The sequence below is a fragment of the Oratosquilla oratoria genome, chromosome 3 (assembly GCF_046742065.1).
Source record: "Oratosquilla oratoria isolate Oo_2021 chromosome 3, ASM4674206v1, whole genome shotgun sequence".
Classification (NCBI taxonomy): domain Eukaryota; kingdom Metazoa; phylum Arthropoda; class Malacostraca; order Stomatopoda; family Squillidae; genus Oratosquilla; species Oratosquilla oratoria.
In genome coordinates this window covers 49,463,611-49,489,339 of record NC_134779.1, presented here as the reverse complement: position 1 = coordinate 49,489,339, position 25,729 = coordinate 49,463,611, and the positions used below count along the sequence as shown (strand labels likewise).

General features: G+C 53.9%; 1 protein-coding gene across 10 annotated transcripts in view; it reads right to left on the bottom strand.

Annotated features, from left to right (window-relative positions):
* LOC143022307 (protein groucho-like) overlaps nucleotides 1-25,729 on the bottom strand; it is a 152,551-nt gene that overhangs the window by 21,709 nt on the left and 105,113 nt on the right. For 9 of the 10 annotated variants that reach the window (XM_076180485.1, XM_076180456.1, XM_076180491.1 and 6 more), the window contains 2 exons: nucleotides 13,255-13,404; nucleotides 1,598-1,786 (listed from right to left, as the gene is read on the bottom strand). In XM_076180485.1, coding sequence (XP_076036600.1) covers nucleotides 1,598-1,786; nucleotides 13,255-13,404 — 339 coding nt within the window. The remainder of the gene's footprint in view (nucleotides 1-1,597; nucleotides 1,787-13,254; nucleotides 13,405-25,729) is intronic. The other variant, XM_076180471.1, reaches the window with a different exon arrangement.

Below are 25,729 nucleotides of genomic sequence, written 5' to 3'. Positions count from 1 at the left end.
GTGGGGAAGGGCAAACGAAGATGTGTTAGGAATAGAGTTTTATTGCCCTAACGTTGCGACCAACTTGGTCTTCTTCAGAAGAAGACCAAGTTGGTCGCAACGTTAGGGCAATAAAACTCTATTCCTAACACATCTTCGTTTGCCCTTCCCCACCCACATTCTCTCTCATATATATATATATATATATATATATATATATATATATATATATATATATATAAATGACCTACTCCTGAGTCTGGTGTTTTCTACGTTTCCACCATATATATATATATATATATATCAAACGATTTCCATGGTCGCCCCCTTTTCCACATTATCCAACTAACGCTCTACCATTGCACCAAAGTTGCCCCCTTACCCCTTCTGAAACTGCCCTAAGCTGCCCTTCCAAGTTTACCCCGCCCGTCTCACCACGTTCCCCTCCCCCCTCCCATTTCTTGCCCCCCCCCACTTCTCTCTCTCTCTCAGACCTAGCCATCAACCTACTCCTCCTCCTCCTCCTTCCCCCTACGCCTCATTACCTCCACCATGGATGGTCCCTTCGCTAGACCTCTCTCGTTCGCCCACCCAACCCCCCGCTCTCTCTCTCTCTCTCTCTCTCTCTTCTGGCTTCATTACCTTCAATATTCTCTCCCTCCCTCACTCCCTCTTCTCCTTTTTCCTCCTCCCAGACTCCTCTGTACTCCACTCCAACGCAGTGATACACTGAACGTGTTTCCTCTTGGTAAACTCGCACACATTATAGTTACGAAGATGCGGGGTGGATCCTAAGCCAAAACAGAGCCTAGACAATGCATCAAAACGCTGTCACTCCGCAGGGGATCGCCTTGATCGACCCCAACTCCCTTCCTTCCCTCCAAGCACAAAGCAAGCAAGCGAATCCTGCCTGCCTGCCTGCCTGCCTGCCTAAGCGCGCGCGGTGTCCGATTGACTCCCTTGCAACTCCGTTGCTGTTGTTGTAGATGCAATTATTCATGACTACGCCGAGATTACGGCGAGCACTGCCGTAACCGTGGCCATTGCAGACGCTAAGGATTGGTTTTCAATGAAAATAAATTATTCCTCGCATTTACATGACAATGGAATTCGACAGATCCATTTGCAGTCGCTTCCAGTTGTAGCAGCACCACCTCCGCCAGCGGCGGCACCAGCCTCCTCCTCCTCCTCCTCCTTATCCTTCCTCTACCCACCACCACCACTCCCTCCCTATACCAAATCGTCCGTTCGTCCGCCCATCCATCCATCCGTCCATCCATCTATCCATCCAACAATGGTCTTCCCGCTCCTCCCAAAGTTCATCACTTCGTTCATTCACTGCTGCACCCCCTTCTAAACACAAGAGAACATACGAGTGTACGCAAACAATTGCCCACACAAAGTATACATTTACGTAAATAACCCCGAATTTCAAGGTCCCCTTCCGCCCCCCTCCCCGCTCCCAGACAGATATATAATTATAAGCGAAGGACTCTTCGCCGGGAATGCTACTCACACAGCGGCCAAGGGGACCACCAATTCGAGGCCGCCACCGGCGCGGCACTCCACTATTTCCCTTCTTCCCTCTCCTCCACCACCACCAACCACCACCACCTACCTCCTTGTGTTTGAGCTGCGGCGTAGACCTGGACGAGGATGACTGCGAGGGCGGCCGCTCGGGCTTCTTCTCTCCGTTCTCGCGAAGGACTCCGCCGCCAGCGCCGCCGGCCGTGCTGCCGCCGCTGCCGCTGCCGCCGCCTGACCCGTCGGCGCGGAGGTCCCCGTTGGCCTGGGGGGAAGGGGTGTCCTGTGTCAACGTAGGGAAGAGAAATGACAAATTAGGAGGCGAGGAGGATGAGGATCAGGATCAGGATCAGGATTAGACGAGGGCTGCGGGTTTCAGAAAAGACTTCGGGGGTGGCCACGAGGAGGAGGAGGAGGAGGAGGGGGGGGTGGTGAGTCAGGGGTCGTCGGGACAAGAAGGAGGAGGAGGAGGAGGGCCACCGTGGGAGAGGAGGAGGAGGAGGATAACAGTGGTGATGCTGGAGGTGGAGTTGATGATGATGATAGGCTCGCAGAGGGTGTGGACGACGTGGATTCAGTGGATATGGTATTGATACTGATGCACATGGTGGGAGTGTGGGCTTGAAGGTGACGCTGTGAAAATGTGACGGTGTGACGTGGTGATAGTGAAGGGAGAGGGCGGTGGTGGTGGTGGTGAGGGGCGGGGCAGGGGTGGGGTGGGTGGGTTGTTCATGGAGGTGGGGGCAGTGGTGGACGAGGTGACTGTAATGGTGTGACAGATGGCGATAGTGATGGGGGGAAATGGTGATGGCAGTAGTTGGAGTTACTGAACTAGAGCTCGTGGTCAGATAGTTGCTCAGCAGAGGTGTAGTACACATCGGACAGTTGCTCAACGGGAAGATGAAAATACGGACAACGGTTCACAGTTTTGTCAGTATAACGTAGATGGGTTAGGTTAGGATATGTTGGTTAGGCTGTGTTTTGTAGATGTTGGGTTGGTCTGGTGAACCACTCTCCATCTCATTTTTTCCGCTGAGCAATTTATGGTCTTTCTACATTCAGTCGTGGCGACTTGGAGATCATTTGAGGTGATGGTGGTCCGCCGAGGGTTTTTTTTTTCGAGTGTGTGGGAGAAATAGAGGTGGTGGTTGAGATGGAGGTGGTTGAGGTAGCAGTAGAGGTAGAGGTGGAGGGAGAGTAGTATTGGAGGAAGTAGAGGTGGTGATGATGGGTGGTGGCGGCGGCGGTGGTGGTGGCAGGAAAGGTACTGGTGATGAAGGTCCGGGCATCGGTGGCGGGGAAAGTAGAGGTGGGGAAGGTAGCGGTAGTGGCAGAATGTGGTGGAGAGGGGGAATAAAGTGATGGCGAAAGGTAGCGGTGGTGATGAATAGTGGTGGGGGGGGAGGTTCAGTAATGGTAGTTAGTGAGTTGGTGGTGGGAAAGGTAACAGCCGTGGTGGTGAGTAGGTAGCGATGGTAGTGGAACAGCTCATGTTGGTGGTGGAAGAGAAAGGTGGCAATGGGTAGTGGCCAGGAACCTACGCCAGGAGGCGCTGAGTAGCTACGGCCGAAGCCGTCACCTTTGTCCTATCCGCTTGGACTGTTAGAGGAGGTAACAGTCACTGCTATGAATCGGAGAGGAGTGCGGGATTCGAACCCACAACTAAGCGAATGCGAGACCAGCACGCTTACGATGAGGCCACCAACGCAGAGTGGTGAGACGGCAAGTAGAGGAAAATAGTATTTGTAGCAGAGATGGTCGAAAATGTGTGAATAGTTTGGGTGCGGATAGTTGCTCAGCTGAAAGCAGTGCAGGTAGGTCAAGTTTTGGTGCACTTAAGTTGGGTTGGATCGTGTCATGTTGGCAATGTCAATTTATTAAAAAAAAATATCTGAGCAAATGTGTGACTCTCCATTTATCTGCTGAATAATTGTGTTGAGCAACTGCCCTACACACATTCATGGTGGTGTGGGTGGCACGCGTAGGTACAGGGTAGTAACAGATGTTGTACAAGTGGTAGCTGTAGTGAAAAGGGTTGTGGTAGGAAAACTATGACTTGGCAACAACAGTGAGATTAGTGGTGGCGATGGTGGTGGTGGTGGTGGTGATTTGGGACGACTAGTTCAGATCAGATCAACTTGGGCAGTGACGGGAGAGAAGGAAACGATGGAGGGAAGGGAAGGGGAGGGGAGGGGAGCGGGAAGAGGTCGGGAATATTTGGTTGACAATGGTAAAGGAGGCAGAAGAGGTGGTGCGTGTGGGGGGGACGGGGGAGGTGGAGAACGGTGGAGATGGACAAAGGTAGGTAGAAGAGGTGACTGGCTGGAGTTGGAAGAGTTACGCGTCAAGGAGGCGGCGTGGGCATACCTGTCTTGGAACAGGAGGGAGGCGAGTGGAAGCTCGAGAAGGTGGACGGACGCTGATGTATTGGGGTGGAAAAAGACATTTTACACGGGGAAGATGAGGAGGAGACGAGCGAGGTCCGGGGGGTGATCGTGATGGCCAGGATCAAGACGGTGGAGACGATGGGATGGGGGCAGCAGCTGGGTTAAGGTGAAGAGAAGAGAAGGGGAAAGATGTGGTGAGGGCGTGGGGGTGAGGGGGAGGGGGGCAACAGTGTCCCGGAGTCGCAATAGGTTGGTGAAAATTAGGACAAACGTGGAGATGGGGCGGGGCGGCAAGGGTGAAGAGATGGGCACAGGTGGAGTGAAAGAGGTGGGTGAGGGCGGTGAAGGTGTGGGTGTGAGTGTGGGTTGGGAGAGGTGCTGAGCCAAAGTACCGAGGCAGGGAGGAGGTCGGTGGGCGCGAGGCTGGAGGAGAGGGTATCAGAAAGTGTGGGGAGTGAGGAATAGACACCCCAGACCGCTCTGAGAAACCCTTCATGGGATTAGGTTCGGTGAAGTGATCAAGTTAGGCTGGGCGAAATTAGCAGGAACTTGATCTGTTCGCTAGATATGTCCCCCACAACGGTCTTGGGGGACAGTCTTCGCACGATCCGTTGGAGAGGCATGAAGCAACGAAAGAAGAAGAGTAGATACAGGTAGAAAAGTGAGATTAAGGGTGGTGGCGATGGTGTTATTCGTAGTGTTGAAAGTACTGAAGACGTGTACAGCCGTACCAGAAAACAGAAAATCAAAGAAGGATCACATGAAGGACGACGGGAACAAGCCATCCTGAACATTCGACAGGAGCGGATCACAAAGAGTACTGCAGGAGCGAATGGAGGGAAGGGTATTAAACCCCCGACACCATCTTGTACTGAAGAGGGTTAAGGCAACCATCTCCTCCATTGGTCCTCTTGCTACGACGACACACCTGCCAACTCCCGGCGATTTAATTCAGCCAAGGGGGGTGGGGGGTGGGGGGAGGGCCTCCTACTGAAGGGGATCGACCTTGGAACCAGAGGCAACGTCTTGCCTTCCCAATCCAGGTAAACCAAGTTGCAACCTTGACTGTCACCTCACTGGATGCAACGAGACACTTGATTCCAGTTATTAGTGTCAGTGCATTGCCTCACATCTCTTCTGCATCACTGCATGTGGCAAAGTGTGACAAGCAGGACTACTACCAACTGATTTCGCTAGGCAAGAAGGAGTTTCCTTTGGGTCCCCGTTCAACTCCTCTGGCACTCGGGCAATCCTCAAAGAAAAGGCTGTCACCGCGTGCCCCGCCGAGTTGAGAAGGCCAGCTGGACCAAGTTTCGTGCGCCCCGGATGGTTGATGGGTCGAGGAGGCGGGTGCGCCGCTCACTCGCAAAGACGAGGGCGACGTGATGGCGTTGTGATGGAGACGCGGCCAAGACTCCCCTGTCCAGGATTCCCGCTCCGGGTCGTGCTGCTTTTATCTGCCTCTTGCTTGCGTCTCCATCAAACCACCTTATGGTATGATGTCGGCGGGATTCATGGCTTGCAATCCAGAGTGCCAGAAAGGGGACGAGGTGGTGGCACGGTGTGTGCATGACTGAAAACGTGGTGAAGTGGACGAGGAGGACGGGGGCGAAAACACGCGAGGGGAGAGTGTCAACGACGAGGCAGCGAAGGGGGGTCGGGATGAGGAAGTGTGTGAAGGGAGCGTACAGGGGGGGGGACAAGTTGACGAGTTTAGGGGTCGAGATGAAGTCGTCGTGTGCAACAGACAAGAGGGCAAGAAAGGGCGACAGCGAAAGCTCATGGGGACGATGAGATAGAGCGCCGATGGGTCGAAGGGGGGGGGGTGCGGGTAGGGAATCGGGAGGGACAAGGGAGGGTCATGCGTGAGGTAAAGGGGGTGGAGGGGAAGGGGTGAGGGTGTTCGCTAGCAATAACCATCCTTTGGGACAGTATCATCCCGAAGTGGTATCTATCGGAAGATTTTCGGAGTGGTATTATATAGCAAGGAGGGGACTATGGAAGTGATCAGCATTCCGTTCTTGAATGGAGACATTCTCTCTCTCGTCACAAAAGAATCCTGCGTCTCTGATCCGTAGGTATGTCACTAATGTCTAAATATCGACCACATGTACAGTCCATACTACATACGGGGTGAGGCCGAGGGAGTGAATGGGTGAGGGGAAGCGAAAAATGGAAGGAGGGGGGGAGGGGGAGGTGTAAAGGAGGGACAGGAGGTGAAGATGAAGTAGCCGGGATCCGGGGTGATTAAGAAAGGGCAGAGGCTGGGGGGAGGGGGGGAGTCGAACCAGCCAGCCGAGCAGGTGGGTAAGACTGTGTCCGTTAAGGAAAAGGGAACGAAGAATAGTGAAGGGAAGGAAACACAAGTGAAGAAGGATTGTGAAAGGGAGGCCGAAAGGAGGCGCGCGCGCGCGCGGGGATGCGATGGAAGGAGGACACCAACATGAAGAGAGCAACGCGCTCTCGTGTCGTCTCGTCGGTCCGGCAACGAAGGCGACGGCCCACCAACGGTAGTCGACTAGTCCTCTTGGGTCACGTTAACAGGTCACGCTGGGAATAGGGGAGGGGTGGCGGCGGGGTAGGAGGGGATTAGGTCCAACGAGATCACGGGGACATGGTTTGAGAGGTGGTGGAGGGGGAGGGGGAGGGGGAGATGGTGACTGAGGTGCAAGAGAGCGACGGTACCTTCCCCGCCGAGCGGTCCCCCACGAGTGTGGTCGGGACCAAGGTTAAGGACAAATAGACTTTGACCAAATCGTGAGAATGATGAGGGTTAAGGGGAACTGGGCGGGGCGGAGAAGGTGCTGGTGGTGGTGGTAGTGGCAGCAAAGGGGATTTGAGAGTCTGCAGGCGGAAAAAAAGTGGGCCAGGGGAAATGAAAAGCCAGGGGGAAGGATAGTGCTGCGGAAAGTGGCGGTGAAGACTCAACAGAGTTGCTGGACTGAATGGGCGAAAAGTGGAAATGAGGGAGGGATAGAGGAAGGAGGAGGAGGAGGAGGAAGATGGTGACAAGGGCGGGCACGTGAAGGCGGTGAACAATGCACTGAGGGACGAATGATTAATTGTCGTAGAGGGAGGGAAGGGAAGGGAAGGGAAGGATGGCGCCCGATAAAAGGATGAAGCAATCTGGTCCGATGGATGGGGAGCAAGAGCAGTGTGAAGCAAGATTAAGAGAGCCCACGGGTGAGAGAGAACGCACATCCAATAATCTGAAGAGCTGAAACGTGGGTTTGTATATGTACGTGCTGTACATATGTGTGTGTGTGCGCGTGGGAGTGCGAGAGCTTGTTCGTACCTCTAAGCGTTTGCTGGCGCGCAGCAGCACTGTAGGAGGCGGCAGGTCAACGTGGACGGAGCCACGACAGATGGGTGTCCCCATGGGGGACTGGCATAATGGGCAAATTATGTGTACAGTTGAGCTCCAAGAATGACCGGGTCTGTTTACAAGGCATAAAGGGGGAAAAGACTGGGCGGGAGGTGCCGACCACTGGGGTCTGCAGTTGTGTGTGTGTGGAGGGGTTGGGGTCGAGAACAGAGGCGGACCGAGGTAGCAGGAAGGGCTGGCTGGCTGGCTGAGGGCACGATCTGGTGGTGAATGGGTAAAGCTATGGGAATGGGTGAACGACATGTAGCGTAGAATTTGAAAACAAAGGGAGAGGGAGAGAGAGAACAGTAACATTGACGAGAAGGGCCTGTTAAACCCCGGAAGCCTGCAGGGCACCTCGTGCACCCGTTTGGAACGCGCTGATAACGTGAAAACGATCGAGAAACGACGCCGCCGGGATGTCCTAACGCGCTGACAAAACAACCCGGTGGGGGAAAGGTGAGCGAGTGCGCGGGACAGGGAAGCGCCAGTGTCAAGTGGCGCGATGTCAGAGACACGTCTGGGAGCACACACCTACGGACAGGTAAATACGACGCAAGAACAACGTCACCTCGTTGTGCAAACGCCATCTAAAAAGATTGTGCAGAAGATGTGTTTATCGTTTCCCGCACAAGTGGAAGAACATGGGAGTTGTCCAAAGCCCTGAGAGGTTGTTTGTTTACATTTAACCTCAGGAAGCGAAGACGTGTGGCGCATATCTGAAGCAGCCTCCAAGGCTTGAAAGCAGTTGACACTGGTAGAGTTTCTCCATTCTGTTTTACTCGCCCTTATTATTATTTTTTTCTTCAATTGTGGGGAATGACCGGGCCAAGGGGCTCGGGTCGCGAGGCCACAGAACGGTGGACTTGCTGACAGTGAGAGGGAGGGAGAGAGGGAGGACGGGAAGACCTAATAGCGAGAGTAGCACATTGCAGTGCAAGTAACGTTAAGGGAAACTGCAACAAGGAGTGCCACGAGGGTGTGGAAGTGAAGCTGGCAATGCAAGCTAGTGCAGGACATCTCGCCGAACTCGAAGTCGTGAGGTCTGTGACCCTTTCCCTCCCCCGACTGCAGCAGCAGCAGCACGTCGATTCCGGACTCGCAGTCCAGAGGCGGGTGACCTCCGGCATGAAAAAGAGAGAGAGAGAGAGAGAGACTGGGTCTCGGACGATTGAGACCCCCACCTTGGGGGCGAATCTCGCGCCTCCCATGGCTGCATGGAACATCATCACTTGACAAAATCCCCAAGCACGACGACACCCATTTTGAAGGGGTCGTCAGGGCAGAAACGGCATTTGGAGTACGACGACGGCGACGACGACGACAACATGATAGTGACAAGGCACGAAATGACCATGGTCGCGCTGTGGACGGTATGAACCTGCACCACCGAAGCATGGCCCGTAAAAGAGGGCCTGGATGTAAGAAAGATATGGGGGGAAACAATACGGATGATTTCGTTACGTCAACCATGTTGGATGGCAAAAGGCAACCGGGAACAAAGAAAACGGGTAAGAAGGATTACGGCAAAGGACCACTTATGAAACCACTGTCACGCCAGTCGTCAGAGTATGCAATGCATGCATGCTGTAACAAGGCGAGTGGAGACGGCAGTAGTAGTAGTAAAGGTGCGAGAGACCAAAGGGGCACAAGACCTTCCACGAAAGGGGAGAAGAGATTTCGGCGGCGGCGGCGGGTGGGGTGCTGCTGCGGCGCCTCAGGTCTCAGAACAAGGCAGGGTGGCATAACCTCAGGGGGTGCTGCTGCTGCTGCTGTTGTTGTTGTTGTTGTTGTTGTTGCTGCTGCTGCTCCAGCATGGATGGAGATAGAGAGAGAGAAGAGGGGTACGAAGGAGAAAAATTGAGAGATGGGAGGGGGGGGGGTTGAAACGGAATGGATACCCATACACAGGGGAGGGACGCGGTGAAAGAGGAGTGCATGGATGGTCATGGGAAGAATAGATGTGCAAGAATAGGGGGTTGAAAAAATATATCAACAAGGAGGAGTGATTAAAGGGAATGATTAAGACAGAGTGGGGAAAGAGGGGAGGAGTGCGAGAAACCCGGGAAGGAAGGAAGATGAGTCGCCAATGGAAGAGACCAAATGGAAACCGTGTGAGTGGAGGGATGGATGGATGGATGGAGATGAAAAGGGTGACGACAGGGGGGAGGGGGTCAATGTGATGTTGGGGAGCGTCGGCGGAGGAGGCGGTGTGGATTTTCACGAAGACCCAAGGAAGACACAGCGACGAGGAGAAGCGTTACACAGCCAGTCATCATGTACATTCGGCCGAAGGAAGGTAGGTAGGAAGGAGGGGGCATGGGGCGACGGGCCAAGTACACAGGGCGGACGTGGCCACGTGGCCATTAGGCGACCGGTCAGGTCAGGCGGCAGATTTATACGTCCGGGCATGGGCGACGGGGGATGAAGGGGGTTGTTAAGGTGAATTAGAGGCAATCAAGAAATCGGGATCAGGTTGTCGAGGTAAATGCAAGGAGCGGATGAATAAATGAACGAGAAAATAATCGAGTGGACGATGGACAAATAGAACAAAAGGACCACAGGTCGTCGAAGCACAAAGGCGATCGGGAACAAGTGGACCAATCAAGCCCCGGGGACCCAAAAAAAAAAAAAAAAAAAAAAGTAACAAGTCAGTATGATAATGAACCAGAAACCATGACAAAAAAAATACGGTGAAGAAGCCAGTCACAGGTAACAAGTGGAAACCATTACGCAAGAGTCCCGATGTGAGGTTAATTAAAGGTTGGGGGTTGCCCGCACAAAAGGGCAGTGAGGGGTGGAGGGGAGAGGTGGGGGTTGAGTGGGGTGAAGAGTGCAGTGGGGGGAAAGGAACGATGAGCATAAGGTGCACAATGTAAAAGATGACAATAGATACAATACGTATAGGTTCAGGTACAGTGTGTGCGGTTACAATGGGGGCGGAGAGATACAGTGTGTGTGTGTGTGTGTGTGTGTGTACGCGTGTGTGCGTACGTGTATGTACGTGCGTGTGTGTGTGTGTGTGTGTACGTGTGTGTGTGTGTGTACGCGTGTGTGCGTGCGTGTGTGTGTGTGTGTGTGTGTGTGTGTGTGTGTGCGTGTGTGTGCAGGGGATAGGTACAACGGATATGGAGAAGTCACGGTGGGAATGTGGAAAATGGGTTAGTTCGGGGATGGAAAAGGTGAGAAAAGAATGAAGACGGGTGGGGTGGGGCGGGGGGGTGGGGCGGGGGGGGGGGTTCCGTGTCGTGGACAGTTGGTTGGTTGGTTGGGCAAAAGGTGGGTTTGGGTGGGGAAATGGGCGTGGTGGTGGGTAAGAGAGGCACACAAGGTCGTTGGAAAGGCGTGGGGTGAGGGACGGGAACAGAGCAAAACGGGTACGAAGTACAAAACAAAACAAAACAAAACAAAACAAAACAAAAAGACAAAAAGGGGCAAACGGAGGAGAGCATGCAGGACACGAACAAAAAATAATTAAAAGTGTAGGAGAAGTCCAGTAGTAGTTCAAGGAGGCAGTGAAGACGTCAGTATATATATACGGGAAGGTTTGGGTTAGGGAACGGGGGTGGGGTTGGTTGGTTGGTTTGAGAGGCGAGATCAATAAGAGAGAGGCAGCAGCAGGATGTGCAACACGTAAACCAAAACGAAAATTGTCAATTCAGTTCGAAATAAAAACGTGGAGGAAGGGTGGGGGGGAACAAAACATTATCGTATAAAAACACACGCAACTATTTATATGCACAAAAATAATGCATACACAGAGACATCCACCCACCCACCCAGGACCCGCCTGCAATGAATCAGAAGTATGTAAATACGCGACAAGCAATTATGGAGCCACAAAACATATGGGATTCGAATCCTGTTTCGTGAAAAGGTTTTTGAATAAACGGATGTCATTGGTCCACGGCTTTTGTCCTCAACTGGCGGAAGAGAAGCAGGAGGAGGAGGAGGAGGAGGGTCGGCGTGCGCCATTTTTGTGATTGACTTCCCCGTTGGCTGATTGAGTATGTATTACATATTACAAGTGCATGAATAAATGAACACGCGCGCTCGGAAAAAAAAAATGTGTGCGCGCGCGCGTCTATGAATGCATATTCATAAACAGGCTTCCAGTATGTCGGAAGGTTTGTATACATGTCCTGTACACGTATACCTGTTGCCGTATACAAACATGATTGAGGTATGCTCCCACCCTTGCCGCCCGTACACCCTGGGAGGAGGGAAAAAAAAAAAAAAATCAGCCTTGTACTCTTCCCGCCTCGATATACACAGGACCGATCGCGAGGACCTTGGCCAAACTGTACCTTTTTTTTTTTCTACCTGCCTGCCTGCCTGCCCGCTCGCCTAACTCCCTCCCACCCCCTTTCCATTCCTCTTTCTCCTCCTCTTCTTCCTCCTCCTCCCTGTGTGCCAACCTCCCAGCCTGCCTCCTCTTTCAGTCTCCGGTTCTTTAAATTTTCTTTTTACCAACATCCTGGTCCCGATCAACCCTGTCTACCACGAGTTCTTCGCCCGTCATCAAGCCATCATCCATCCATCCACCTCCTCTTAACACATACTGTGCTTACTTCATCTCCGAGGAGACTTTATTCGGGCGGAAAAGGGGATGATGATGACGACGACGACCAGGGGCCTCAACCCAATGACAGGTTGCTGAGGCCGTGGCCCTATCCGCTCGGACTGCCAATGGCAGGACACGGAAAGAAGTGCGGGACTCGAACTGGGAGGAGGCGAAACCTACACGCTTCCAATGGCTCCAGCAGGGAAGCAGGTTCCGATCGACTGAGAGGCGACTCGCTTCCAGACGACCAATTCAAAAGGTTTCCAGTGGGATTCTGTTCCCGCATCGCACTGTACAGATGGGAAACGCCCGGCGATGACCTCATTGTGCCGAAAGGAGAACTTAAAAAGATCTTGCCCCCCTCCCCCCGGCCCTCTCCTCGAACCGCACCAACAACGTGCTTTACCCTGGGTCCTCCCAAACTAATCTTCCCTCCTTTCCCTTTCCCTCTCCCTCCTCCTCACCTCGACCCTTCCCTCTCCTACCTACCCCATCCCCCACCACCCAATTTGGTGTCCGCCCTCCTTAATTAGGATTCTTTCTTATTCCTTCCGATCGAACTCCCCGACCCCCTCCCTCCCTCCCCTTCCCCTTGCCTCGTCCTCACTCTCCAGCCCCTTCTCTTCTCTTCTCTCTTCTTTTCAAACCGCCTCACTCCAATCGTATACTTCCTTTCAATCCCCTTCCCACCCCACCCCACCCCACTCAGGAGAACCTCCTTCCCCGTAGTGCTCCCTTCACTTGAACGGTCACCACGTAAAGGATGTCATCTGGGACTTCAAAAGGCTGAACTATTCAGCCCCAATATCCTTCCCCGCCTTCCAACCCAAATGCACTCCTCTTCTTCTTCGTCTTCCTCACCACTTCCACATTCCTTCATTCCCCTCCCCCCTTTTATTCTCCCCGAACAGCTTAGATGTCTTCCCTCAACCTCCGCTAAGACAGACTCTTCTGCCTTGGCCTCCCTCCCTCCCTCCCACCCACCCTTCATTCCACTCCGCCGATCCTCAAGTAATTAGGGCCACCCCACAGGACAACCACACAGCTTCTCTCGGTGATCTTCGCCCTCCTCCCTCCCCAACTCCTGCCTCGACCTTCATTCGAAACGGCGGATTCTTCCTCCTCCTCAAGTTTCCTCTGGGCGTTCCGTGGGCTCCACGAACCACCACCGCCTTGTCCTCTCCTCTCCTCTCCTCTCTTACTTCATTATCAATCCCAAAATGATCATTACTTTTCCTCTGGCTCCCGCTAGTCAATTATATTCAACTGAGGGTGGCAGAGCCCCGCCAGTCAAGCGTTGAAGCCGCACAGGACCGATCTTGTATAGCTGCTGCGGCCGCCGCCAGGCGATCCGAATCCCCTGAATTGGGAAAACCCTCATCGTAAGACCACGGACTGCCTCTGGCGTCCGCCGGGTGTGCGTGCCAGCCACTTACCTCGTTGGCGACATCGACGACGAGGTCCTGGTCGCTCTTTTCGGCGTCGGAGTCGTGGACGGCCTTGTCCTCCTTGCGCCGCTTGGCCTCGTGGTCGTCCGGCGTGCGGGACCGCGGTCGGTACTTCTCCCCCGGACTACTGCTGTTGCGCTGTTTAAAGCGGATGGGAGAGAGGCGTGTTAGTCAACACATCGCTGACCGAGCCAAACTATTCTGAAACAACATAATATTTACAATTGTAGCACAACCCCAACCCTCCCCTGAAACAGCTGCACCGCACCCAGCAAACACGACGAAGAAAAATAAAAAAACAAGCACAACAGAAAAAAATAACGAAATTGTTATTAGACAATATACACAAAAAAAAAAAATACTGCGAACATAGCGTGACAACCCTCAACACGCGGGCAAGACCGCCCGAGCCTTCCAGGTGTCTCTGCGGCCGCCGAAGGCAACGACGACGACGACGACGAGCCCGGGGTGTGTGTGTGTGGGGGGGGGGGCTGTCGGAGCGAGACGACCTGTCGCTCTAACGTCAGCCTGCCTGCCTTCCTGGCTGGCCTCAAGACATCGGCGGAGAAGGAAGGACAAAACCGACCTGGATTCAACACTGGAAACTGGACAACGGGAAGGAAAAAGCTAAAAAATAAAAATAAAAAAAAAACGAAAAAAATGGGACGCGCAACTCAGAGAATCGAAGAGGAGAAATGAAAATAAAAGGAAGAGTAGTGGGGATGGCGCTAAAACACGAGAAAATGCAAATTGAAAGAAGGAGAGAAAGAGAAAAAGAGAAGCTGGAGGAAAAAGTCACAATACATGTGATTGCGAGTGGAAAGTGGAAAACGTAACAAGAAAAAGCAAGCACGGCAATAGGGGGGCCGGCCGCCAGGGCGAGGTAGAACGAACGGGGGCGAAAAGTGGAGAGGAACAGTTCGAGGAGGAAGGAGGAAGGAGGGGAGGAAGGAGGGAGGGAGGGAGGAGGAGGAAATGGTGAAAAGTAAACACGGAAGAAGACGGCGACGGCGCGCGGCCTGAGAACAGGAGGCGAGAAGTGTCTGCAGTCCATGACCTACAACAGACTTCTCTCGTTGCCCCCCCCCCAGCCCCCTGTATTCTTATTTGTGTATGTGCAGGCCAGGCCAGTCCAGGGCAAAGGAGGGAGAAGAGGGGGGAAAGGGGAGAGGGGGAGGGGGAAGCGGCGGGCAAAGGGAAGGGGAGGGGAGACAAGGGTATCACATGACATTGCAAGGGTGGTTGGTGCACAGGGGCCAATAACAACACATGACCAGTTGATATTTGAGGAGGAAGACGAAGAGAAGGAGGAGGAGGCGGAGGCGGAGGAGGAGGAGGAGATGAAAGGTGTCGTGAATGAGGAGGGAGGGGCAAGGAGAGAGTTAGGAGGAAGGAGGAAGAGATGGAGAGTAAAGGAGGAGGGAAGAAGGAAGAGAAGGAAAGAAGGAATAGGGGGAGAACGAAGGAAGAAGCGGATTAACGGATTCGCGAGAGGGGGGAGGGGGGAAGGACGGTGATGGGGGGAGACGGGGTGGCTAGTTGGTTTAGTGAGGTAATGAATGACAATGGATAGTGATGATCATGGCGGTGGGGGGGGGAGCAAAAGGGGGAAGGAAAAAAAAAAGGGGTCGAATTATGACACGGGAGGAAGGATTCATAGCGAATGCGAGGGGAGAAAGGAAAAGAGAAGGGTAGGGAAGGAGCGGGAGAAGGGATGTGGGAGAAGGGGAAGAAGGGAAGGACGGGAGAAAGGAAGGAGGAGGAAAAGAAGAGAGAAGGGAATAAGAGGAGGAAATGGAGGGATAAAGAACCACGAGTTTGATATGATACGGTGTGTGTGAGTGTGTGTGTGTGTGTGTGTGTGTGTGTGTGTGTGTGTGTGTGTGTGTGAGAGAGAGAGAGAGAGAGAGAGAGAGAGAGAGAGAGAGAGAGAGAGAGAGAGAGAGAGAGAGAGAGAGAGAGAGAGAGAGAGAGAGAGAGAGAGAGAGGATGAAGAAAGGCTGAAGCAGCGTGAGCTATAAAAGGAAACGAGGCGGGAAGAAATGATTGAATAAACGAAAAGGGGAAGAGGAAGGAAAGGAAGGATGAAAACACGCGAGGAAGGGGGGGGAGGAGGAGGAGGAGGAGGAAAGACCTTTCTGTGGGGTGGGGGTCGTGGGCAGCAGATACAACTTGAGAATAGAATGGATGAAAGAGCACAGGGCGGCGGCGGGTGGGGGGGAGGGAGGTAAGGATACACATGATTGGGAGGGAGGGAGGAATGGGAGATCACTCTGGACTGAGAAGAGAAACGGGGAGGAAGGGAAGAGGAGGAGGTGTAAGCAGGCAGGCAGGCAGGCAGGCGGGAGGGCAGCCAGCCAGCTGGGGGTGAGGGGTGAGCGGTGAGGGGGGGAGGTAGGGAGGGAGGCAGGGGGAGGTACAATTGAGATGCAAATGACTCCGTGATTAGGACGCTGTGTGGCCTGATTACAATGGAGGGGAGGAGAGGGGGAGGAGAGGCGAGGCGAGTACAAGGCGTCAGGGAAGAGAGAGAGAGGAGGGCGAAGGGAAGAAGGAGAAAAGGGAAGGAGGGGACGAAAGGAGAAAGGGGAAGGGAAGGGAAGGGAAGGGAAGGGGCGGGGAAGGAGGAGGAAGGAAGGGCAAACGTGAGGAGAGGGAATGAAATATGGAGGGGCAGGGCAAGAGAAAGAAGGAGGTAAAGGGAACTAGGATGGAGAAAGGGAATAGAGAGGAGAGGGGGAACTGGGAAGCAGGGAGATTTGTGGGGAAGCAGGGAGATTTGTGGGGAAGGGAGGAGGAGGGCACAAGGAGGTGGGAAGGGAGGGAGAGACAGAAGAGGGGAAGAGGAAGAAGGGAGAGAGAAGAGGGAAGAGGGCGAAAACGAAGGACGATGAAAAAGGAGGACAATAAAGAACGAGGAGTGAGTAAGTGAGGGAGTGAGGGAGGGAAGGTGGGTAGGCAAGCCGGCCAGACAGACAGACAGACAGACAGACAGGCAGACAGAGGAAGGCAGGCAGGCCGGGAGGGGCAAGGAGGTTGAGGGAGGGAGAGAGAAGGCGGCTGGTCGGAAAGGCGAAAATAGGAGAGTGGTAGCGAAAGTGAATATGGAATGTCGACAGATTGGTGGGGAATGTACGGGAAATGGAAGGCAGAATGGTACGGAGGGGAGGGGAGGGGAGGGGAGGATCAGGATACGTACTAATAATGGAACCTTAGGCAAGAATGTGCCAAGTCTATGGAAAAGAATAGGATGGACGGAATGTGGAACAGTGACGATGGGATGATAGGATGGATGAAGGGAGGGAGAGAGAGAATGTACAAAGATACGAGTAGATACCCAGACGAAAGCCAGGCAAGAAAAACTTGAGAGGGAGAGAGGGGGGGGGAGTGAAAAGGGGAAGGGAGGGAGGGAGGGGGTATGTGGCGAGCAAAGAAGTACGGGAGGTGGATTTAATGCCGAACAAGATTACGAGTTTGGGACCGCCACGGTTGGAAGATGGGGGGAGGGGGGGAGGGGGGGCAGGTGAGAAAGACAAACGGGATGGAGTGGGGGGGGGGCAGTGGGTTGCGACGGCGGCAGCGGTGGGTGTGCTTTATCGGGGATGTGGAAGAGGAGCAAGGAGATGGGCGTGGTATCAACCGGAGGAGAGAAGGCGGCCACGCGCACACATCGGCGGACATGAAGGTCGTGTGAGTGACCACCCGACGCTCTAGTACAACAGCCGTGGTGGCGGTCAAGCGGTGCAGTTCCGGGAGGGAAAGAAGGGAGCCAGGGTGAGGGGGGGGGGAGGCAGCGTGAACAAGCAAAAAAAGGCTGGAGGGGGGAAGGGGGGAGAGGAAGGTCGCGCGCGGATGAAGTGGGCGCACGTAGAGAAAATCTGGATTCGGCGGCCGAACGGAATCCACTGCAACCCCAAGGAAGGAAGGAAGCAGAAACTGGGACTTGCTGGAGGGCGGGAGGGAGGGAGGGAGGCTGGGTAGGCAGAGGTTCTCAGAGTAACGATACCCGCATGCTGGCTCGGGAGGGGGTGGTGGTGGTGGCCGGGGGGGGGGGATAACCTGTATGCACTCCATGATGGCTAAGGTGTGGTAAGTGATAAGATTTACTAGGGGGAGAAGGGAGGGGAGTGGAAACAGAGAAGGGGGAAGTTGGAAAGGAGGGAGGGAGGGAGGGGGGCAAGCGGAGCCGGTGGTGCCTAAGGACGGGAGGAAAGTGGTCACGGCGGAGCTAGAGGGAGGGAGGGAGGGAGGGAGGTGGTGATTTGATTGGAGGGGGAAGGTTCGGAATGTAAAGAAGGCTTGGGAGGGAGGGAAGGAGGGTGGTGGTGGTGGTGGGAGGGAGGGAAGGAGGGTGGTGGTGGTGGTGGGAGGGAGGGAAGGATGGGGGTCGCCCTGAGCCACGACGAGGGAGGGAGGGAGGGTGGAGGCCGAGGTGATGGGTGCAGAGGCAACTCCAGCCCAACGAGGGAAGGCCGCTGGGGGGCGGAATCAGTAAGGGCGGGGAGAGACAAGAGAAGAAGGGCTAAAACAGGAAGGAAGGAAGGAAGGAAGGAAAGGTGGAGATGGAACAGCCAAGATAGGAAGGAGAGAATAGGAGGAGAACGGGGGGAAATACAAAAAGGTCGAGGAGGAGGGGCAAAGTAAGAAAGAGGGAGCGGAAGAAGAGGGGAGGAGAGGAAGAGGGATAGGAAGAAGTGGAGGAGAGGTTGGGGAAGGGAATGAAAAAGGGGGGACAGAGGATGAGGGGAAGAAGGGTAGGGAGAGGTGAGGAAGAGAGAAGTGGGGAAGAAGAGGAGGGGGAGGCGAGGAAGAGGGCAAGAGGGGGAGGAAGCAAGAGGAGGAGCCGTGGCGACCCGAAAGGGGGGTGACTGAGGGAAGGGTGCGGGGGGGGGAGGGAAAGGGGAGACAGACAGACAGACAGACAGACGCCAGAAAGGGGAAGAAGAGGGTTCAGGGAGGAGTCAAAGGCCCCGGCGGCGGCGGCGGCGGTAAAAAGGCAAACAAATTAAGCAGCAGCAGCAGTCCCGTTGTTGGTGACGAGGGGGACGCCCGAAAGCCCATGGGCTCCTCCTCCTCTTGTTCCTGCTAAGGTCCGGAAGCCCTCCCTCCCCTGGGGTGGGGGACCTCAACCCTCCGGAGTCACCTCTCAGGGATCGCGACGCCTACGAAGGACCGCCCGCCGGGACAAGAGGGACGCATGGGCGGGCAACCAAATGATTGCAGAGGTCAAGGGGGGAGAGAGAGAGAGAGAGAGAGAGAGAGAGAGAGAGAGAGAGAGAGAGAGAGAGAGAGAGAGAGAGAGAGAGAGAGAGAGAGAGAGAGAGAGAGAGAGAGAGAGAGAGAGAGAGAGAGAGAGAGAGAGAGGGGGGGGGGAGGGGGGCTGGCTTCAAACCGAGAAAATATGACATCGGGCCAGATATAGTAGAAAGTGGTGGGTTCGACTCGGAACGCGCATGAAGGACAGGACGGAGGAGGAGAAGGAGGAGGAAGGGAGGAGAAAAAAAGGAGTGTGGGAGGCCGGAGAGTGGGAGGTGGGAGGTGGGTGGTGCGAAGTGGGAGGTGGGTGGTGGCAGCAGGGGACCTACGGGAGAGTGGGAGGCAGACGGCGAAGTAAACCAATCTGGAGGCAAACGCGGTTGCCAACTGGAACATGGAATGTGTGTGTGTGTGTGTGTGTGTGTGTGTGTGTGTGTGTGTGTGTGTGTGTGTGTGTGTGTGTGTGTGTGTGTGTGTGTGTGTGTGTGTGCGTATCGAGTGATGAGAGGAAGTGGAGAGCACGGGGGGAGGAGGGGGGCAATGTGAACCGGTTGCAGCAAAGGCAGAGGAGCCAGAGGGGAAAGGAGAGGGGAAAGTACTCAAGGGGGTGTGGGGAAAGAGGGGAATGCCCAGTAGCCTGAGGATATGGAAGGGAAAAGGAGAGCATGAGAAAGTGAAACGAAAGGGGAAAGGGGGGGAGAGAGAGATGAACCAGGGGGAGAGAAGATGGGGAGGTTGGGAGCCGGAGGAAGAGGAACGGAGGAAGACGAGATGGGAATGTATGTGGCGAAGGGGCGAGGGAGGACAAGGCGTAAAAGGGGGGCGGAGGGGGGCGGGGCGGGGCGGGGCGGGGGTGGATCAACAGGAGTGTGAAGAAAGCGCGTTACACCGTTTAGGGAGAAGAGAAAAAACGGCGAAGGCGAATGAGAGGGAGAGGAAGAGGGGAGAAAGGATGGGAGTAGGAGAGGAGGGAGAGAGGGAAAGGGGGAAGGGAGGGGGAAAAGGAAGAAGGGGAAATGGATGTGGAAAGAGAAAAATATGGAGTAAGTAGGAGGAGGAGGAGGAGGAGGAGGAGGAGGAGTTTGGTAAAAGAGGGGCGGTGAGAGGGAAGGGAACAGGTGAGGAGGGACCAAGTGATCAAGTCCGAAGGGAAGGAAACGGAAGAAGTGATGAATGGATGGATGGATGGAGGAGTCCGAAGGAAAGGAGACGGAGGAAGCAATAAAGGAACAAGTAGGTAGGTATGGGAAACAATGGGAAAAAAGAAAAAAAGGGGTAATGTGGGGCATCATATGTGCTTTTGGTGAAGAGAGAGAGAGAGAGAGAGAGAGAGAGAGAGAGAGAGAGAGAGAGAGAGAGAGAGAGAGAGAGAGTGTGAGTGTGAGTGTGTGTGTGTGTGTGTGTGTGTGTGTGTGTGTGTGTGTGTGTGTGTGTGTGTGTGTGTGTGTGTGTGTGTGTGTGTGTGTGTGTGTGTAGAGGGTGGGGCAAGATAGGTACAACAGAGAGAAAACAGGACAGAGATAAGTTCGAGAAAGGTGTAAGGCGGGGCGCGGAAGGATCTGAGAGAGGTCGCGTCGAGGCACTGGTCGCTCGGTCGCTCGCTCGCTCGCTAACTCGTCCGCTCGTTTGGCGGGCGAATCTGAATGGAACCCAGCTCGCTCAGCGAGTCTGAAACGAGAGCCAACGAGCCCGCCCGCCTCGGCTAACAGATGCGGAAAGTAAAAGTGGGAACAATAAGGCGGCGGCAGCGGACTGGGAACGAAAGGGAGGGGGGGGGAGCGGCCGGGCAAGTTGAAGGCGCGCTGATGATCAAGGCGGCGCGCGCTAAGAGGCGGAGGGATCTTCTTCCGCTCCGGAAGGAGGCAGTGCGATGTGGTGGACAGGAGGCAGGTGCGAGTGCAGCAACTAGAGGCAGGCAGGCAGGCAGGCAGGGAAAGCAACGAGGATGATAATGAGGAGGATGAAGGAACGGTGGAGAACGAGGAAAAGGATTAAGAGAATGAAGAAGAGATGAGGAGGCACAGGACGACGGCGACAACCAAGAGTTGCGGTTCCGGACGGCCAATGTTGACAATATGATCAGCTCCACCTACACCTACACCTACCTACACACACACACACACACACACATTCATCCGTTCCCAGACCCACGACACGACACGACGGACGACACGTCCTCCGGTGGACCCAAAGCCACGAGCACATCACGTCTGGGCAAGATGGCTGCGGAACGAGGGGCAGCGTTATTCCATGCAAGTCTTCCAATAAATAATCACCCATATATATATTTGGATTATCATCAAAATATTTCCTTCGTAGCTAAACGGTTAATAATGACAAAAATATAAAATATACGATAACAATAACAACGACAAAAGTAATAACATTTATAGCCGACCTAATAATGAACGTTTACGTAAAGTCCCTGGTTCGACTCCCTGGCCCCGAACCAACCGCCGAAATGCACCGCCAGGAAAGGAACAGTAACTCTAGAGAGCGGCGGCGGCACGCGCCACTAACTCAAAACTGTGCAAACGCGCCCTTGAGAACAAACCCGCTTGCGTGCAACAAATCGCCCACCATAACTCACTCCCCAACTATAAACGCGGTCCTCTCATATGGCCCCTCCCTCCCTCCCTCTCCTACCTTCTCTTTCATTCCCTTTTCCAAGCACTCGTCTTGGCATTCTTCTTCCAGCTTATCAAATCCACCCACTCACCCCCCGCCCCCAACTCCACTTCATCCTATTCCAACCACCGAACAAGCATCGCCACCACCTCCAACCGAGGGACCCCAATGATGATGAGAGGGCAATCACATCTGGCAACAGGGAGATGGAAGAGGTCAAGGAAGGAGGTGGGAGATGAGGAGGAGGAGGAGGTGGAGGAGGAGGAGGAGGAGGACAAAGTGGGAGGAGGAGGACAAAGTGGGAGGAGAACGAAGGGACAGGAGTACGAAGATAAATATGAAGGACCACGATGGAAGAGAAACAAGGAAGAAATACGAGTAAAGGAGAAAGGGGAGGAGGAGAAGTGGAAGGAGGGGGGGAGAGGAACAAGAACAGGATGAAGATGATGATGATGAGGTAGGGGTACAGGAGGAGGAGGAGGAGGAGGAGGAGGAGGAGGAGGAGGAGGAGGAGGAGGAGGAGGAGGGGAAGGAGGAGGAGGAGGAGGAGGAGGAGGGGGGGAAGGACGAGCAGGTAGGAACTAGAACAGGATGATGATGAGGATGTGGGGGGTAGGAGGAGGAGGAAGAGGAAGAGAGGTTATGGCCATAGTCTATTCTAACGGCGGCGCCTATTCCAGGGCCAACTTGAATAAGCATTAAAGACCGAGGAGGGGTGGGGGTGCACTGCGTCGTACAAATGCCGGGTAAGAACTCCCCGGCGGCCTTAAGGTGGGGTCTCGATCGATGGAGACCCTCTTCAACCCCGCCCACGCCCCCGCCGCCGCCCCTCTCTCTCTCGAGAGAGCTGCACCACACACCGCCCTCCGATCCTCCTCTGCAGCAGAACAGGAGCCCAGACACCAAGTCACCGTCCGTTTCGAAGGCGCCACGAGAGAGAGAGAGAGAGAGAGAGAGAGAGAGAGAGAGAGAGAGGGGGGGGGAGGGAGGGAGCGAGAGGGAGAGAGATAGGAGCCATAAGAGAGGGGAAAGGGGCGCATTACCGGGGATTCCGATGAGGGCAACGAGGGGAACAAGGGTGGCGGCCCGGTCGGATGGAGGGGGGGAGGGCATCCTGGAAAGTACGAGAGACAGGAGGTGAGGTCCGGGCGGGAGGGAGGGAGGGAAGTGGGACGGGGAAAAAGTAGGGCCAAGACGAACGGGTGGGAATGCGAAGGACAGGAGTTTGAAGAAAAAAAAATGCAGGTATGGAGCGAAGAAAGGTCATAGAGAACGTTGACAAAAGCGACAGATGGGGAAAGAATGAATGGGAAATGGGAAGGACGAGACTGGCGCCCGGAGAGAGGAGAAATGAAGAGAAGAAGAGCTGTGGTCTAGAGGGGGATTGGAATATAAAAGAGAAAGCGGAAGAGACGAGGAAGAAAATGAAAAGAAGAGAAACTGAGAAGTAGTAGTTGCAGTAGTAGTAGTAGTAGTAACAGGTAGAGGAGGAGGACGACGGGGATGGGGAGGAGGAAGAGGGAGGAGGAGGAAGAGGAGGAGAAGGAGGAGGAGAAGGAGAAGCAAAGGGGTCCGTCAAGACGGCCCTTGGTAGTAGAGTCCGAGACAGTCGTGGTTCCTCGAGGCGGCGGCCCTCTAGACTAGCACCAATCAGACTGGCCAAGAGGAGGGCATCCGCCGAGGTTCGCAAGACGAGACACGGACGGGGCCGAGGGACGGGTGTCAGGGGGAAAACGGCCAGAGAGCGAGAGCGAGAGCGAGAGAGAGAGAGAGAGAGAGAGAGAGAGGGGGGGGGGCGCATAAAGTGGGAACAAGGGACTGAATAAAAATGGTGCCAGGGGAAATGAGGGAAATCACAGGACGACGGTGACGATCTAGGTACTGGTAAGATGCACGATATCGTTAGCGTTGCTGTTGCTCCTGGACGCGGCCCCATTTCAAGAGGTGCGTCTTTCTCAAGCAGCTCCACTTCTGTCTGAGGGCGCGCTCCCGCCTGAGGCGAAGTCGGTGACATCATGGCCTGAAGATGTATATCGTTTCGTTCTCAGACACCTCCACTTGATTTTGATGATACGCGCGTGTAAAGCTCCTCACTCGGTGAGGTAGTTGTTAGTGGTTGTCAATTCCTGTAGCGCCAGTAAGCCATTTGGTCACGGCGATGCGAAATGCAGCTATTTGCGGTGACAGTGGGAAAGTTGTTGGTGTAAATGATATCTGTAGAGGACGAGTCGTCATGACTAGTGGTTACGATGCTACCAGACTGGTAAGCGATGGCGTTGAACCTGGTGCATCGTTCAGAACGGTTGTTAGAGCCGCGTCGGAAGCGGAACGGAAGCCGCGTTTTGTGCTAAAGCGAAGAAAGAGGTGGAGGGGCAATGAAGAGTAATTAACTCGCGCGCACAAAAGGAAACTAATAAAGACGGGAAGAGGGAGGGATATGATAATCGACAAACCAGGAGGAAGGTCGCAATTGGGGCGGGCAAAGAATGTCGGTAGAGGATATGAAGCGAGCATCCAGAAAAAAAAAAATCGGAATGTAATACACGGAGAAGTAGAAAAGGCGCCGCAGGAACGAGAACGACCGGGGAAGGTGGGAAGGAAATGGTGCAATAGGAGAGGAGGAACGTGTGCAAGTGGCTTTCCGGTGAAGGGGAAACTACGAGAGGACAGCTTTCGATACAACCGTGGGATAGCAGCAGTCACAACTCGAAAGCGCCATTTCGCAAGCCTTCGTTGCTGTAGTTCAAGCACCGCACCGGTGCCATCACCCTCGACACGCATGCGTGCACACACACACGCATACACGAAGGGCTAATATACCAATTCATAGAGCCGAAGTAAGGAGACACCGCTACACTAAATCGCAGGCGGGTGTCACTCAGCAGCACAATGATGAAATTATGTAAAAGGACTGAAAGGACAAATATCTTGGAAACATTTTGACAATCATGTCGGGCTCCAATTTGGGAGATGACACGTGTCGAACCCTTTAAGCTTCTACTCCCTTCACTCTACAGATGATATATATACACTGCAAGAGAGGGAGGACTGGAGTACCTCGACCTAAAGAATGCCAAATAAAGTACCTCACGGTCGACTCAAGTGGAAACTGGAGCACACTGGAAGACTAAAGGTGAAGCTACTCAAACGGATGAAGAGGTGATGAACAAAAACTCATAGAAACCCTAATCCACCCAAGACTGGAATGTTCATCACACCACACAATGAACGGCGAAGGCGAGATCGACAGGACACAAACCGCAGAGGAATAAGTGAATCCCAGCCTGGCAGATAAGTCACACGAGAATGGAACTAAAAGCATCCGATGTGCCAACGTTGAGGGATCGAGAAAGAGAAAGAGGTGACGTTCAGTGTTCCAGAACCTGACAGATCTCTCGACATGGGATGGAAGAACATCCCAAGATCATGAGAATAAGTTGAAAAAAAAGAGCGTCTGATGGATATGAAGAAACAAGTTTTCATTTTAGATACATAAATAACTGTAACAGTCTAGGCGACAATACCCAAGCTAAAACCATAAGTGAATCTACGTAAAAGAACTGCAGAAAAAAGCTCCTCCTTTATACTACAATTTGGGCGTGCGCACGCACGCACACAAACACACACACGCACACACACACACACACACACACTTTCATTAGGTTTGTCTAAACTACTTTACCCCTCATTGGACTAGTTTTCTTTCGATTTTCTTTTTATTAATTTTTCTTCCTTCCATGGCGGTATGATTAAGAGCTACCAAGCCCTCTAAGCACCACAAAATAAAACTTTGTACATCCCTCCCTCCCTCCCAGGTGCAAAACGAGGCGGTCGTACTCTTCTTGGCTCTCCACAACAATTGATCGCAAATGCTTTCACGGTCGGGTTTTTTCTGCATAAAATATTTGCAGGCCGGAACATTTTGGATTTTTTCTTTTATTTTTTCTAAAACGTTCTTGAATGCTGGTGGAAGCTCTGCACATGCATAGGCACAGTATATTCGTGTATTTGTAGTTTTGCAACAAGTTGCTAGCCACAATTAGCTGTGAGGATAGTAGGCCAACTGGGGGCAAGGGAGCCTCGAACAAACTTCCTCACCGCATCGGTGGTTCGTGTCTCCACCTCCTGCGTACGGTGGGGGTAGGAAGCCAAGGCCACAGGAGGTAGATACACAGTGCCGCCGTCAGTTGCCTGGGAAGCGCATAATACCACGCGTGGGGGGGTTCTGCCCCCCCCTCCCCCACCTCCGACCCCCAGCGGGAATGGACCGTGACCCCTGCACATGACAGCAGTCTTTTCTCTCTCTGTATACACACACACACACGGCCCACAGGGGAAATAAAAGAGCAGTTTCAGAGGACACGACAGTAACGAGGGAAATAACGGGATAAAAATTGACGGAGATAAAACTGGGCGGAGGAGGGAAGGAAGGGGGAAAGGAAGGAAAATGCTTCCAAACGAGGATGGAAAAGGACGCCGAGAGGAAGGTGATGGGGGGGGGGTGAGAAAAAGGAGGGAGGCACAGATAAAAAGGTGGAAAAATAACCATGGAAGAAAGGGGGAAAAAATTCTTCAAATA